This window comes from Papaver somniferum, chromosome 1, assembly GCF_003573695.1.
Source record: "Papaver somniferum cultivar HN1 chromosome 1, ASM357369v1, whole genome shotgun sequence".
Classification (NCBI taxonomy): domain Eukaryota; kingdom Viridiplantae; phylum Streptophyta; class Magnoliopsida; order Ranunculales; family Papaveraceae; genus Papaver; species Papaver somniferum.
The window spans coordinates 237,869,437-237,882,894 of NC_039358.1; the positions used below are offsets into that span (position 1 = coordinate 237,869,437).

Genomic DNA, 13,458 nt, shown 5'->3' on the forward strand with positions numbered 1-13,458 from the left:
ATCTTCTCTAACTTTACTTTCTCAATAATTCTACTTCTTTAAAAAAAACCATCTGATTTTTTAATCTCACTAATTATCTTTAACTTAATCATCTCACTAATCATTAAACTAATTATTATTAACACTAACTAAACATCATCCAAGATTAATCAGGAGGGTAATTTAGATATTAATATAAGTATGTAGATAAGGGGTGACCTAGATTTACTTCTAATATTTTTACCCAAAATAAAACTATGGTCCTAAAAAAAAAAAAAAAAAAAACCATGATCCCGACAAACCATGGTCCCAAACAAAAAAGATCTGAAATCTGGTTCTAGGCTTCTTGCCGAGTCTGATTTAGATCCAATCACGAACAAAGTGTTGCAAGTTGTAACCCTCCACGGGCACCCTTATTAAAAAACGTTAAACCGGTTTCTCTGAGTCGGTAATAACATGAGGCCATTCTGTATAAGAAATCAAAAAGGGCGACGGATCTCAAAATCCGCGAGATTCAAAAACCCTAGGCTGTAGAACAAGAATCAAAGAAGAATCGGTGAAAGGTACTAGAAAACCTCAAAACCCTAATTGGCATCCCTCATTCGCATCTAGTAGCCGCAATTTTATTGGAAAAGGGAATAATGATGGAGAATTTGAGTTCAGATTTGGTATTAGAAATACGTAATCGATTACCAATCAAATCCTTCTTGCAATGCAAAGTCTGGCGAAATTTATTGGGGAAATCAAAGACAGGTATGCTTTTCACTAAGAAACCTATATATTACTATGATGATTGTAAACTCCATTATATAGAACAATTTTCTGAGATGTTAGTAAATTCAAATTGTACCAAGGAACAACCACAAAATTTTCTCAAGATTGTTACAGAGATAGGCAGTGTATTTACTGGTATTTATCTCTTCAACTTGATTGGTTCTTGCAATGGTTTGGTATGTTATGATACTTGGGAGCCCAAATTCGGTGTTGTTATCTACATTTTCAATACCATCACTAGTGAACGTGTCCGTTTTCCTCCTGAGAAGCCTACAATTTTCCTCTTCAGTCTTTTGTTTGTGCTGGATTCGGTTATTGTCATTCCAGTGATTCAACAGATTATAAATTGGTTAAGATTTTCTACCTTGGCAAGCGACACATCCAAGTTTGCACTCTTGGTGATGGCAACGGGTGGAGAGACAAACCAGAAATTAGCTATAAGTTCTCGAAATCGGGCATTTTTAGCTAATGGGGCTCTGCATATGAAAGTGTGATATTGTAGCCTTTGATTTAGCATATGAAACATTTCAACATCTTCCGTCACCAGTTCGTCATTTTCCTTCCAATTCCTCTATTAGTGTTACGCTTGAAGGGGATCTTTGTTTGTGTCTTCCTGACATAAAGCAAGGAGAACCTATGATGAATGTATGGGTATTCAAGAAGAAAAATATCAACAACTGCCGACGTAGTACTCGCTTGAAAGCACGTAGCTACATTAACTCTTTTACTTGGATCAAGGTGTTCAGCAATAAATTGGATTCAGGCTCAAAGTGCCAGCTATTATCCCTTACAGCGACTGAAATTATACTATGGCAAAATGGCGTTATCTCTTGTTATGACCTTAAACCTATAACTTCAACGAAACTATGGTGTACTGAAGGTGCAAATGGGTATGTTCAAGCAACTCCTCATATGCATAGCCTTATTTCGTTGAAAGATCTTGGAGAAAAGCTAGGTGATGTTAACAATTGCATTTTTCTTAATTGAAGAATAAGTGTCCCCATTGGAGTCAAAAAGTCTATAACAATGAAACTATCTTTCATAGTATAGATATTCTTTCTTATTTCTAGTCAAAAAAAAATTTGTTTCTTTAGAAAGAGGCATTGAGTAGGCCCGTTAAATCCTTTCGAACTTGTCCATACCTATTTGAGGTTCCTATTGACCTGCCAAGGTTCTTTATCTGAATTGGATTATGGGCTTGGCTTTAATTTCGGTTTCTTTTTATTTAAATTTGGTTCCTCTAGTTCTACTTCACTGTGTGGTTAGAGAGATATACTCTAAATTTGATGTTGTTTGGTTGCACTTTATGCTTTGATATTGATATCTTTAACAGTGCCTAGGTTGCATTTTTTTCTTTATAACTTCAAAAACACATTATATCAGTTTGAATGAGAAATTACCAAAAGGACGAAGAAACTCAAAATCATGTCAACTTCGATAGTAATTGCTTTGCTGCATTAGTGTTTTGTAATCTGAATTCACTGTAATGTGATGAGGCAGAGTTACATCGACAAATAGATCTCGAGGATGTAATTGCAGAAAGTAAGTTAACTTTTTAGTTATAAAATCCAGATTTTTTTTCATATGTTTATGTATTTTGAAATTTTGGGGATTTGTGAATTTTTCGCATTTTGTTGAATTAATTTTGATCCTGTTGTATTTATCTTTACTCAGGTCTCATATGGATGATGAGTATGTAAATGCTAATCAAAGGGATCCAACGATTTTGATTACCATCTCTGTAGCTTCTCCTCCTGTAATTCTTGGCAACTTCTGTAGCAGGGTAAACTTATCCTCTTGTGAAACTTATCGTCCTATAATTCTTGACATGGTTATTTATGTTCTTTTCTGTATGAAGAGGTGCATCATATTTACTGGTTAATTTTGATGATAGGTGAAAAGACAGGCTGTATCTTAAAGAATTTCATTATAGTGTCAAAACCAGATTTAAAGCGCATTATTTAAGAGTTGTCTTTCTGCAAGTCTGGTAAAGAATTTTGTACAAAAAATAACTTAACAATATTCTCCAAACCAGTGCTACTTTTACATAAGATATAAAATTTTGTCTTACTTTTGTGTCACCATTGGATCGTTGATAGTCATCAGTACATTATGTTTACATATCCCGATATGTGTGGCCAAAATAAGTTAAAAGTAAAGCATGTAAATAAGTTTTTGGTCTGTTTACTATTGGTATTCGAGGTTTTGGTTCTTTTTTGGTTGCACTGTTGTTACAAATGTATTGCCCGTGCGACTATCTTGCTTCAGGTTTGATTTTGTTCGTGGATATTCAGGCGTCATGTCTATGACAAACCTGGGGGTCCCAAATCAATCAAATTGTAGGAAGTTGGCCAACGTTTTGAATGAAGGCTTTACCAGGTTATCATCTGCTCTTGTATTTGTAATCACATCTTCGTTTTGCACATCTCTCCTCCTTTTAGAAAGAAATTTGATGCCGATTGTAGATTGATTTTCATATACTTGCTAGAATGTTTATCTGAATTTCTTTGTCTCATAGTTCCATTTCTATCTGACAGTGGGATCTGCTATAGCAGTTCTATATTAATTTTTCTTTTTCTCTATGTCTATTGTATTATTGGGAGCTTTTACAACTTTAGATGCATTCCAACTGCTACTTGACTGATACTTGTATCCACATCTTCTGTCACTTTGTTTAAGAACAAATTACAAAAGCTTTGGATACCAGTACCAATCAAGTTCCGGTGAACAGAGTGAATGTTTGTACCACCTAATAATATCACGTACAAGAAAAGGGGAGCTTAAGGTAGAAACATCCGTTTTCTATTTATTTGATTCGGTGCGGATTTATGTTTGAGTATAATTGAATATTTAGCTGCCATATAGATTTTTTCCTATGTGATTTAGACAATTAGAGAGCTTTTAGAATCAGTTCAGGTATGGTTAATTAGATAAGCTGTGTGTTTGCTTTTCTGTGCTAATAGCTCTCGTTCGGGTAGAATGATGGACTAGTCTATTGTTGCAAAAAGTGATACGAGTTGTAGATGCTGAGCTCCATGATCTGGTTCGTCTACTGTAGGAGCAAAGAGTCAACTTGGAACTTGATATTTTCCTGACTCCAATAAATTAACTTGTAGTGCATTCCCGAATAACCAGATTTCTAGCATCGGCTGCCTATCATCTAACCCTGAGTTGGTCCTCATTATGTTCCAACATTACGCGTTAAAACAACTGAAAACTTAGTATCCTATATATGTTTGCGTGCCGGACATACAGTACTTATTTCCCTAGTAGGACACACTGTTAAACCATAGTTTCATCATTTTGGAGAGCCCCAGTGACAGATTGAAGTTGTTACTGCCACCATATGTGGTTCTCCTTTTTATCTAACAAATGCAACAAAAACATAACTGTCTTTTAGATGCCAAGGCTCTGACCTAAACTTGCTTAGACTCAGTGAGTTTGAATCTTATTATTAGTGCTGATACAAGTTGGATTTGAAGACAGACTCATTTGTTGTGCCCAGAGGTTCATATTATTCCTCAAGGCATTCCATAGGATCAGGCATCAGAAACGAAAACTAAACATTCAACGGAAGCTAATGCACATAGAACACACAAGACACAGAGATTTATGTGGTTCGGCAATGACCTACGTCCACGGGCAGCAGAATTTCACTTCATTCATATATCAGAGAATACACAATGCACATGACACCCAACAACCATTCTTCTTCTTCACATTCTCAACTCACCTTCAACTTTCTCCCAATTCTCCTAACCCTAAAGCTATGAGAGGATCTACATCTTGCTAATGGAGAGATTACTTCTCTTTTTAGTGAGGAGATTTCTACAACCTAAGGGTTTAGACAAGACTAGTGTAGATGATGTAGATACCTATAACCTAAAGGTTATGCCTTTATTTATAGGCTTACAATACTTCAAATAGGAAACCAAGCTTTACTCTAATTTAGGAAATCCAAACTAGCTAAGATAAGAAATCTTTGTTTAGATAGAAGTCTAAACACATTCCAAAAATCAGTAAAAACTGATTTAGGAAATCACACTGATGTTTCTTAAAAATCAAGCCAATATCCAACATCATTAGTAAGTCATATGTTTAATATGCGATTAACTTAATTCCGAGAGAACAATTACCATAATCTATTCATTTTCCAGCTTTGGTTTCATCATGTATAAAGTTATCTGTCGTGCGTATGTTTGATGCAACTGCTTCCTGACTATGTGTTATTTGTTCCCAAACAGGCTTAGAGATTATCAATGTTTTGCTCAAGTGAGACAGCACCACATCTATTGCTTGAAAATTGCTTATTTTGCTCCCCTAAGATTTCTGTTGCTCATGCCTTTGGCTCTCAATATCTCTTTCCCGTTTTTTGTTGTTGTGGTGTTTCAGATCAAATTAGGAGCAGTTGATCAGAATGAAGCCCCGACAGAGTTTGTCATGTGGCCATAGATACCCAGAAACAAAAGATTCTTGGAGAATGAGATGATTGAAGGACAACCTGAATGTTACAAGCTAGTGACTAGGAAGGTTGTCTTTGATTGCCAAAGAGTGCAACTGGTGTGTTCCAAATTTTGATGTGATTGAGTATCCTGGGAAATCCCGGAAAGTCTAGTTTTGGTCTGTCCCGCCTCATACAGATGTGGGGCCCCTTGACCTGTGGTTTTTTCTGTCATGTGGGTACTACTTATGTGGAAAAGGAAAAAGAAAAGAGAAGGTTAAAATTTGAGTACCAAGAAGAAAAATTACATTTGCTAAATAGTGCTTTAGGCGCCCTAGGTGAGTCGCATAAGAAAAATGGGTTTTCTTATGTGTTTATGGCTTACATAGAACAGGATGAACCTACGGCGGATTTATGGGTATTCATGAAGAAAAATATGAACAGCCTATGTTGTGAAAGGTGCTTTTGGTGCTCTAGGCGAGTCAAGGGGCGCCAAAATGTGCACAATTCTTTTTTGCCACAGGCGCCCTAAGCGCTAGACGAGGGGCTTGGGCTCCTCGCCTCGCCTAGCGGCTAACACAACATAGTGCACAACTATGGATGTAGTACTCTTGGCAAGCGTGCACCTACAGTAACTCTTTTTACATGGATCAAGGTGCTCAAAAGAAAAATTGGATTCAGGCTCAAAGTGCCAACTATTGTCGTTAACAGAGACTGAAATTTTGCTTTGGCAAAATGGCGCTCTCTTGTTGTATGACCTTAAATCTGGGTCCAGATCCTGTGTGCCAAGACTCCCATGTGCCCTCTGTACCCTCCAGTTAAGTTGACGCCACCTGTTTGATATCTTTAGTTTATCATACTCAACAGCTCTATGATTTATGCCCTATAGATAGATTTGTTTAAAAACTTATGATTTTCTAATTACAATGATTAGTTTGTATTTATTGAGCCGATTTCTGCCAAATTACATATTTACAGATGACGCTAAGTAGATCAGAGAAATAACCTTAACAATGGTAATTAGCCAAAGGGAAGTGAAAATCAAAAAAAATGCACTATGTAAATCAAATATACAGTCGAGTACGGGTGGATTAAGAGTATTATCTGATTCAAAAATATAAGGTGGATATATGGTCGTTTATTTTCTCTTTTTTTTTTGGTATATATGCTTTCCTTAATCAGTAATGATAAACTTTGGAAAAAAATTGAACACATTTAATAGAGGTTAAACAGGCAGGACATGTGGCGTAAATTTACTGGCAGGTACAGAGGGCACAGGGGGGGGGGGGGGGGGGGGGGTTGGCACACGATCCAGACCCCTTAAATCTACAACTTCAACGAAACTATAGTGTACTGAAAGTGTAAAAGGATTATGATCAAGCAACGTTGAAAGATTTTGGAGAACTCCAAAGACCTTGTTTTTAGGAGGAAAAGTTTACATTGATTGCTTAATTAAAGAATTAGTGTTCGAATTTGAGTCGAAAAGTCTACAACATTAAAATATCATTCATAATAGTAGGTTTTCTTTCAGATCTTTAGTAATTTCCATTTCCTAGTTTATTTTTTTCATTGCTGTTTAAGCCATTCCCTTTGAGACTGACTTTGCTCAAGCGAGCAAGCAAGCAAGCTATAACTGAGATATCTCAGTGTCAACTGCATCTCAATTTTATTTACCTTGGATTCTATATTACAACCCCTTTAATGATGAGCAACTAAATATTACAACAGAGGAACCACTCAGAAAGGAAGGATTTACGACTCTTAGAATCTAAGCAATGTTTATTCTAACAGTCATAAATCCTTCTTGAAAGCCTCCGAAGTTTATTTATAAATAAAAAAAGAGATAGCTATTTCTGGTTATTCTAACATTCATAAATCCTTGGAAAGGGATAATGTAAAAAGAGATATGTCAAAATGAAAAGTGATAATATCTCTTTTTCCAGAAATTAAGGGAGTATGCTTTACTTGTTGTAGAGTCCATCTTGCGACTATAAAATTTCAGTCGTATACTGGTAACAGTAACTAGAAAAGTGGTTGTGCTATATGTAAATAAAACATTTTGCAACTTAGAAAAGCTATATTTAGACACCCATATAACAAAATTCCGAGGAAACAGATATCCGCGAGAAAACGGATGGTGAATAATCATGGAGGCCAACTGTTGTAACTAGTAAGACCAATCCAAAATCTAAGTGGCTGGCTGGAATTCAACAATTACACCTAGCAGTAAACCGTACATTCCTTTCCTCCATGATTAAACTTCGTATATATAAGCAGAATAAAAAGCAAAAAACACAAACTTTTCTAGTTTCAACAAGTCACACGGTTGTTTTCTTCAGATCTCGTATCAGAAACAACCGTTGACAATCATGGATTTCAGGGGGATTCTAGCGGAATCCCCACTGGATGTACCGACCGTCATTAAAAATTGTCAGGGCTATTTTGGTAACGTCTCGGAGAAGCACGAATTCATTGGTAAGAATTTTGTAATGTGGGAAGTTCTACCGCTTCAATTACTGCAGAGAAAGTCCAACATGTGGTTGGGAGATGATCCTTTCAACTATTCACTTCCTGTTTTCTTGGCTCAGATTTCCATCACAGCTCTGGTAACATCAACCATGGAATTCCTATTGAAACCCATTGGTGTGACTTCTTTCGTTGCTCAGATGATCGTAAGTAAGCGTCTTTTCTCCCTTTAATTTAATTACCTCCTTTGTTGCATGCAGTTTTCTGATAATGGTTTTATTAGCATTCTGTTGATCGATGCATGCATTGTGTTGAACAGGGAGCTATAATCACGGGTCCTTCAGGTGTGGGGCGATCTTGGTTAATGGCTAACAAGATATTCACATATTCATCTTTGTATGTATTGGAAACAGTTCAGTACTTCGGTTCCATGTTTTTTCTGTTTCTTATAGGAGTAAAATCAGATATGGGTATGGTAAAGAGATCAGGAAAAATGGCATGGGTGGTAGGATTCCTTAGCTTCTTGCTACCTGTGATTCTCTCCTCGGCAGTGGCTTTCATTACTGTAAGCAGAAATCATACATTTTTTCCCACGGATGCAGCCATGGGTTTTTATGCTATTGCAGGATTAACATCCGTGAGTTCTCCTCACGTCATCAATGCCTTCTTGTCTGATCTAAAGCTCCTAAATTCCGAACTTGGCCGAATAGCTGTATCAGCATCCATGGTCAGTGGATGCTGCAGCTTACTTTCCGTCTTCTTAGTTTTAACAATTGTACAAAGCAGCAGAGCGACGGTTGCATACAGCTTCTGGTGGACAATTCTCAGTTGTTTACTAATCATCCTAGTTATTCTCTATGTTATACGACCCATAATGTACTGGATAAACAAACGCACAGCAGATAACATGGTAGTCAAGGAAGGATACCTAATCTTCATATTTCTTACGGTTTTGGTTTCTTCATTGCTCGGTGAGATTGTTGGGCAGCATTATTTGGTAGGTCCATTGCTTCTGGGTTTGGTCGTTCCACCTGGACCGCCATTAGGAGCCGCAATAGAAAATAAACTCGAGTGTTTCGTCACCGGTATACTTGTGCCAGTAATTGTGATTGCTAGAGCATGTGTTTTCCAGGTATACGATATAAGAATGTCAACTTTCTGGGGAGTTCAGCTAATATCCTTGTTCAGCTTTTTTGGGAAGTTGTTAGGAACTTTAATCCCTGCTTTCTATTCCGGAATGCCTTACCAAGATGCTATCATTCTAGGACTCATCATGAATGTCCAAGGTGTGCTAGACATTCAGATATGGGTGCGATCAATAAGTCTACAACTCATCAGCAGGGAACTTTACGGATGTCTCGTGTTAACTATGGTGATTTTTACTGGAGCAATCTCAATCATAGTGAAATTTTTCTACGATCCCTCGAGCAAATACGCATCTTACAGAAGAAAAACCATCCAGCACTCTAAACCCAACGCGGAGCTTCGTATACTAGCTTGTGTCTACCACGAAGAGAATGTCCCGAGCATTGTCAAACTCCTTGAAGCTTCCAATGCAACAACATACAGTCCTATCTGCGTCTATGCCCTTCACCTGGTTCAACTTCAAGGTCGTGCAACACCTTTACTTATCGCTCACAAAACAAGGCCTAGAACCGAGAACTCGGATATGGACCCGACAACAAGAATCATTATGAATTCCTTTTCATTATATGCACATCACAACAGAGGAATAGTTTCATTGAATTCTTTCACGGCCATCTCACCTTATAATATAATGCATGAAGATGTTTGCTCACTTGGTTTCGATAAAAGAACCTCCCTGATAATTATACCCTTTCACCACCAACACCCAGCTATTCTTTCTAAGTCTGTGTCCTCATCAGCGATCCGAAGAGTAAACATGAACATTCTCAAAAAGGCACCTTGTTCTGTAGGAATCCTAATTGACAAAGGTGAAACCAGACCCTCTACTCTTGGTGGTATGAGTAACAGCAGCTCTCCAGTATCAAAGGTTTTGGTTATATTCTTGAGCGGTCCAGATGATCGTGAGGCATTGGCTTATGGTGCTCGAATTGGAGATGATGTTAACGTAAACTTGACAGTTATTAGATTCATGCAATCTGATGATAGGATGCAGCAGCAAAGAACAAAAGAGAAGAAGCTGGATGATGATGCAATATATGCGTTTAGGCATCAAACTGCAGGTTTCAAGAATGTGGAGTACATCGAAGAAGCGGTGAAAGATGGTGTAGATCTTATTTCGAGTATTAAAGAAATGGAAAGGTCGTTCGAGCTTGTGATTGTTGGACGAGATCATGGGCAAGAATCATTAAAACTATTCGCTGCTTTTAGTGAATGGAATGAGTTCCCGGAATTAGGGATTATAGGTGATATGCTTGTTTCTTCTGACTCTAAAGCGTCTGGGTGTATATTGGTCATGCAACAACGTCCACCAAAAGAAGAAGAAAGAATACAAAAAATTAAGTCCCTCAAATAAACAATCTATTTATTTGATAGGTAAGCATCACCTTCGGCTTATAATGAGCTGTTTTGGGTACAGACAGTGTGAATCTTCAAATGCATTCCATTAATCCAAAGAGAAAATGGGTCATTTGGCCAAGTATCTATAAAACATGTTCCTAATTGACATGTAAATATTAGGCATGCGTAAAATGGACACCAAAAATTCAAGATAATTGTGTCTCTTATTTATAAGTATTTTTCTTTTTTTTTTATCCTTTCTCTCCAATTTAAATCACAAAAAAATTCATAACTTCCAAAATATATATTCGATTTTAATAAAATTTATATATTTGAAAAAGTTTTTTGATGATCTCCAAAATACGTCCCATTGTTGATAGTATATTCGGAAAAAAAATTGAAAAAAATACTAGGATGAAACTGGTTGCATCCTGGCTTAAACTAAGAAAAATATATATTGTCCCAAAAATAGCTATGATGAAACTGGTTGCATCCATGCTTAAGATAAAATAGGAAAAAATATTCGAAAAATAACTATGATGATTCTGGTTTCATCCTGTCCTAAACTAAAAAATAAAAAGCATTCAAAAACTATCGAGGATGAAACTGGATGCATCCCGACTTTAAATAACAAGAAAAAAATTTATTCAAAAAGTAGCTAAGATGAAACTGGTTGCATTATGACTTAAACTAAGATTAAAAAAAAAATCCATTTAAAACAATAGTTAGGATGAAAATAGGTGCATCCTGACTTAAACTAAGAAAAAAAAATTATTCATAAAATGACCAGGATGAAATTGGTTACATCTCGACTTAAACTGAGATTAAAATAAAACTATTTAGATACTAAATTTTTTATCAGAATGTACAGAACAAAGCATCCCTCTCGCTTGCACTTTCATGTGATTTTTAGCAGCATATGCATCTTGTTGCAAGTGTCTAAAATGGCATAATTACCACTTAGCCTAATGAATATGATCACAACTTAATCTTATCTCATTATATCCAATGCTTATTAGGCCGACCGAGCATAAGCCATAGAGGATTATATAAATGGTGACTTCGTGTCAATGTGGGACATTTTCTTTTTCTTTCCAATTTGACAGAAAAAGATTGGATTTGGGGTGGTTTGATGTCATATCTTGGAAAATTTCCAAATTGTCCCTCTATTTAATTCTAATTATTATAACTCCTTAATTATCTTTTAGGGGTATAATTGGCAACAAAACTTTAATCTAACATATTGAAAAATCCGTTCCTTGGAATTTACACATTTTATCTCGTTGGAATGGCTTAAAAACAAAGTATGCAATGAGCAAAACAACAATATCAAATTTAGAGTTTTTACGAAAAATTCCGAGGTGTTTATCATTCTAGGCACAATCGAAAATTAAATGTATATCCATTATGCAAACCACCATAAAAAATACATAATAATTTATGTAGCCATATTTTGGTTTATGCATCAACTTATTTTCTGTTGCAACTAATAGAACGATGAACTCCTTTCGTTTCAAGAAAATTGATACTTACACTTTAGGCACAATTTCCGAAAACTGAAAGCATATCCATTACGCAGACCACCACAAAGGATGCATAACACATTATGCAGTTATATTTTAGTTTATGCATCGGGTAATTTTCCATTTCAGAAAAAGTGATACTTTTCCGAAGTGTTGGGAAAAATGATATTATCGCGTCGATTTCTGTGGTCGACCGTCCTACCGTGGCAGCGGTCATCTAATTTAACATATTTAATCTGTTGATTGTGTTATGGGTAATAACACCCTATTTTTGGACAAAGGATGAACGATAAATGGTGATGACACAAAAAAAATTTAGATTCAGGCTATACAAACACACGAGAGATTCTTCATGCAGTGGGGAAATACAACAAATATTACGGAAATGCTAGAAAACGCGCTTAATTCACGCTGCTTTCATCGTGGGTACTGCAAGTGACGCACAATAATTACGCGTTACAGAGTTGCAGGCCAAGTCAGTACTCCGCCATGATGGTGCAATACGAAGCCACAATAGCACAACGTAAGCTATAATAGCGCAACACAATCCATAATAGCGGTATTACTGTATAGATTGTCAAGTGCCAAGAATGGCATAACCTCGTAGGGCCAATGAAGCGCAAGTGTAACACTTCATTCTAAAGACATTTGGCTAAGGAATGAAGCCATTGGCCGACACAATGAAGCTTCATTAAGTAGAAGGAAAGAAAAAAAGCCAAAGTTGCAAGATGCAACATGTAACATGCGAGTTGGCATGTTGTCATGTCCGTGGAATTGAGTTGGTCCAAACTCAAGGATGATGCAATCATGTAGAATAGACTAAGGATTAGTCTATGCATGAGTTCCAGGCAGGGCCAAATCTTGGACAAGTGCAAACAAGTTAGTAATGCAAGAGTGGCATTACTATTGTCATCCAAGTTGGCAAAGTGAAGCATGTGACAAATGAGTAACTAGACTGAGCTTAAGGAGTTGGCCTTGATGTTTGAAGCATTAGGATTTTCCGTGCATGAGTTTAGAGTGATAAGCATACAGGGCCAAGAGGGCTGAACGTTGGAGCAAGACAGAGTCCAATATGGTACAACAAGTGTGCAATACGGCTCAAGTGACGGTGCAAGTTAGTTAGGAGCTTCATAAGCGTGTCAATGATGTGTGATGATGTAGAACGTTTATAAAGGAGTTTATAAGCGTGGGAGAAGTGTTCATAACCACCAAGAACAGGTGTGGCATCTTTTGGATTGACAACACAAAATGTGGCAGTTGGAAAAGCAAGCTGGCGGTTATGGAAACTACCTGATGGGACACATGGCTGTTCCATGCGTGTGCAAGTGTCGTGCACGGTTTTGGATAGTGATTTTGTTGTATAAATAGTCCTAAGGAGTGGGAATAATCAGTAGGCTTACATAAGAGAGTTAGTCTCATGTTTGAGAGAGTTAGGCATTCACCAAGAGGGTGAATGGCCTGTTTTTGGTCCATGTGATGGACGAATTTTGTAATCTTCCTTTAGTGCAATAAAATGGGTTTGTTGCAATATATCTTTGTGTTCATTATTTTGATGATCTCGTGTGAGAATTGTTGAAGTGCATGGCAGAACCTATTATGCTTATGGGGGCATGAAGAGTTAGAGAGAAAGAAGAAAAGACTTCCGCTGTGCGGTGCCTTATGAGTGAAGGCAGATGCGTAAAGTATGCAAGGCTGAGTGATTGTGGGTGAAGATGATTCACTGAACCACAATCATTGTCGGTCATGTCCCATGAAAATTTTAGGCGATTAAATGGGCGTGTGAGAGCCGGT

General features: G+C 36.9%; 2 protein-coding genes across 8 annotated transcripts; both read left to right on the plus strand.

Moving 5' to 3' along the window:
- The first annotated feature begins 405 nt into the window (after positions 1-405).
- On the plus strand, positions 406-5,461 carry LOC113320486. 6 transcript variants are annotated; one of them, XR_003346141.1, is made up of 5 exons: positions 406-2,295; positions 2,428-2,536; positions 3,022-3,132; positions 4,998-5,025; positions 5,146-5,461. XR_003346141.1 is itself a non-coding variant. In XM_026568410.1 (4 exons), the coding sequence occupies exons 1-4, from the start codon at positions 1,390-1,392 to the stop codon at positions 3,060-3,062; spliced, it is 420 nt and encodes a 139-aa protein (XP_026424195.1). In that variant the 5' UTR covers positions 406-1,389; the 3' UTR covers positions 3,063-3,271. The 6 variants fall into 6 exon arrangements, 3 of the variants coding, with proteins under 3 accessions (XP_026424195.1, XP_026424186.1, XP_026424179.1); XR_003346136.1 differs by lacking the exon at positions 4,998-5,025 and having other exon boundaries at positions 406-1,643; positions 2,254-2,295; XR_003346132.1 differs by lacking the exon at positions 4,998-5,025 and having other exon boundaries at positions 406-1,643; positions 2,254-2,295; positions 3,048-3,132.
- Positions 5,462-7,461: 2,000 nt separating this feature from the next.
- On the plus strand, positions 7,462-10,398 carry LOC113320515 (cation/H(+) antiporter 15-like). Of its 2 annotated transcripts, none has more exons than XM_026568424.1 (2): positions 7,462-7,866; positions 7,980-10,398. In XM_026568424.1, the coding sequence occupies exons 1-2, from the start codon at positions 7,564-7,566 to the stop codon at positions 10,158-10,160; spliced, it is 2,484 nt and encodes an 827-aa protein (XP_026424209.1). In that variant the 5' UTR covers positions 7,462-7,563; the 3' UTR covers positions 10,161-10,398. The 2 variants fall into 2 exon arrangements, with proteins under 2 accessions (XP_026424209.1, XP_026424214.1); XM_026568429.1 differs by having other exon boundaries at positions 7,728-7,870.
- The last annotated feature ends 3,060 nt before the right edge of the window (positions 10,399-13,458 follow it).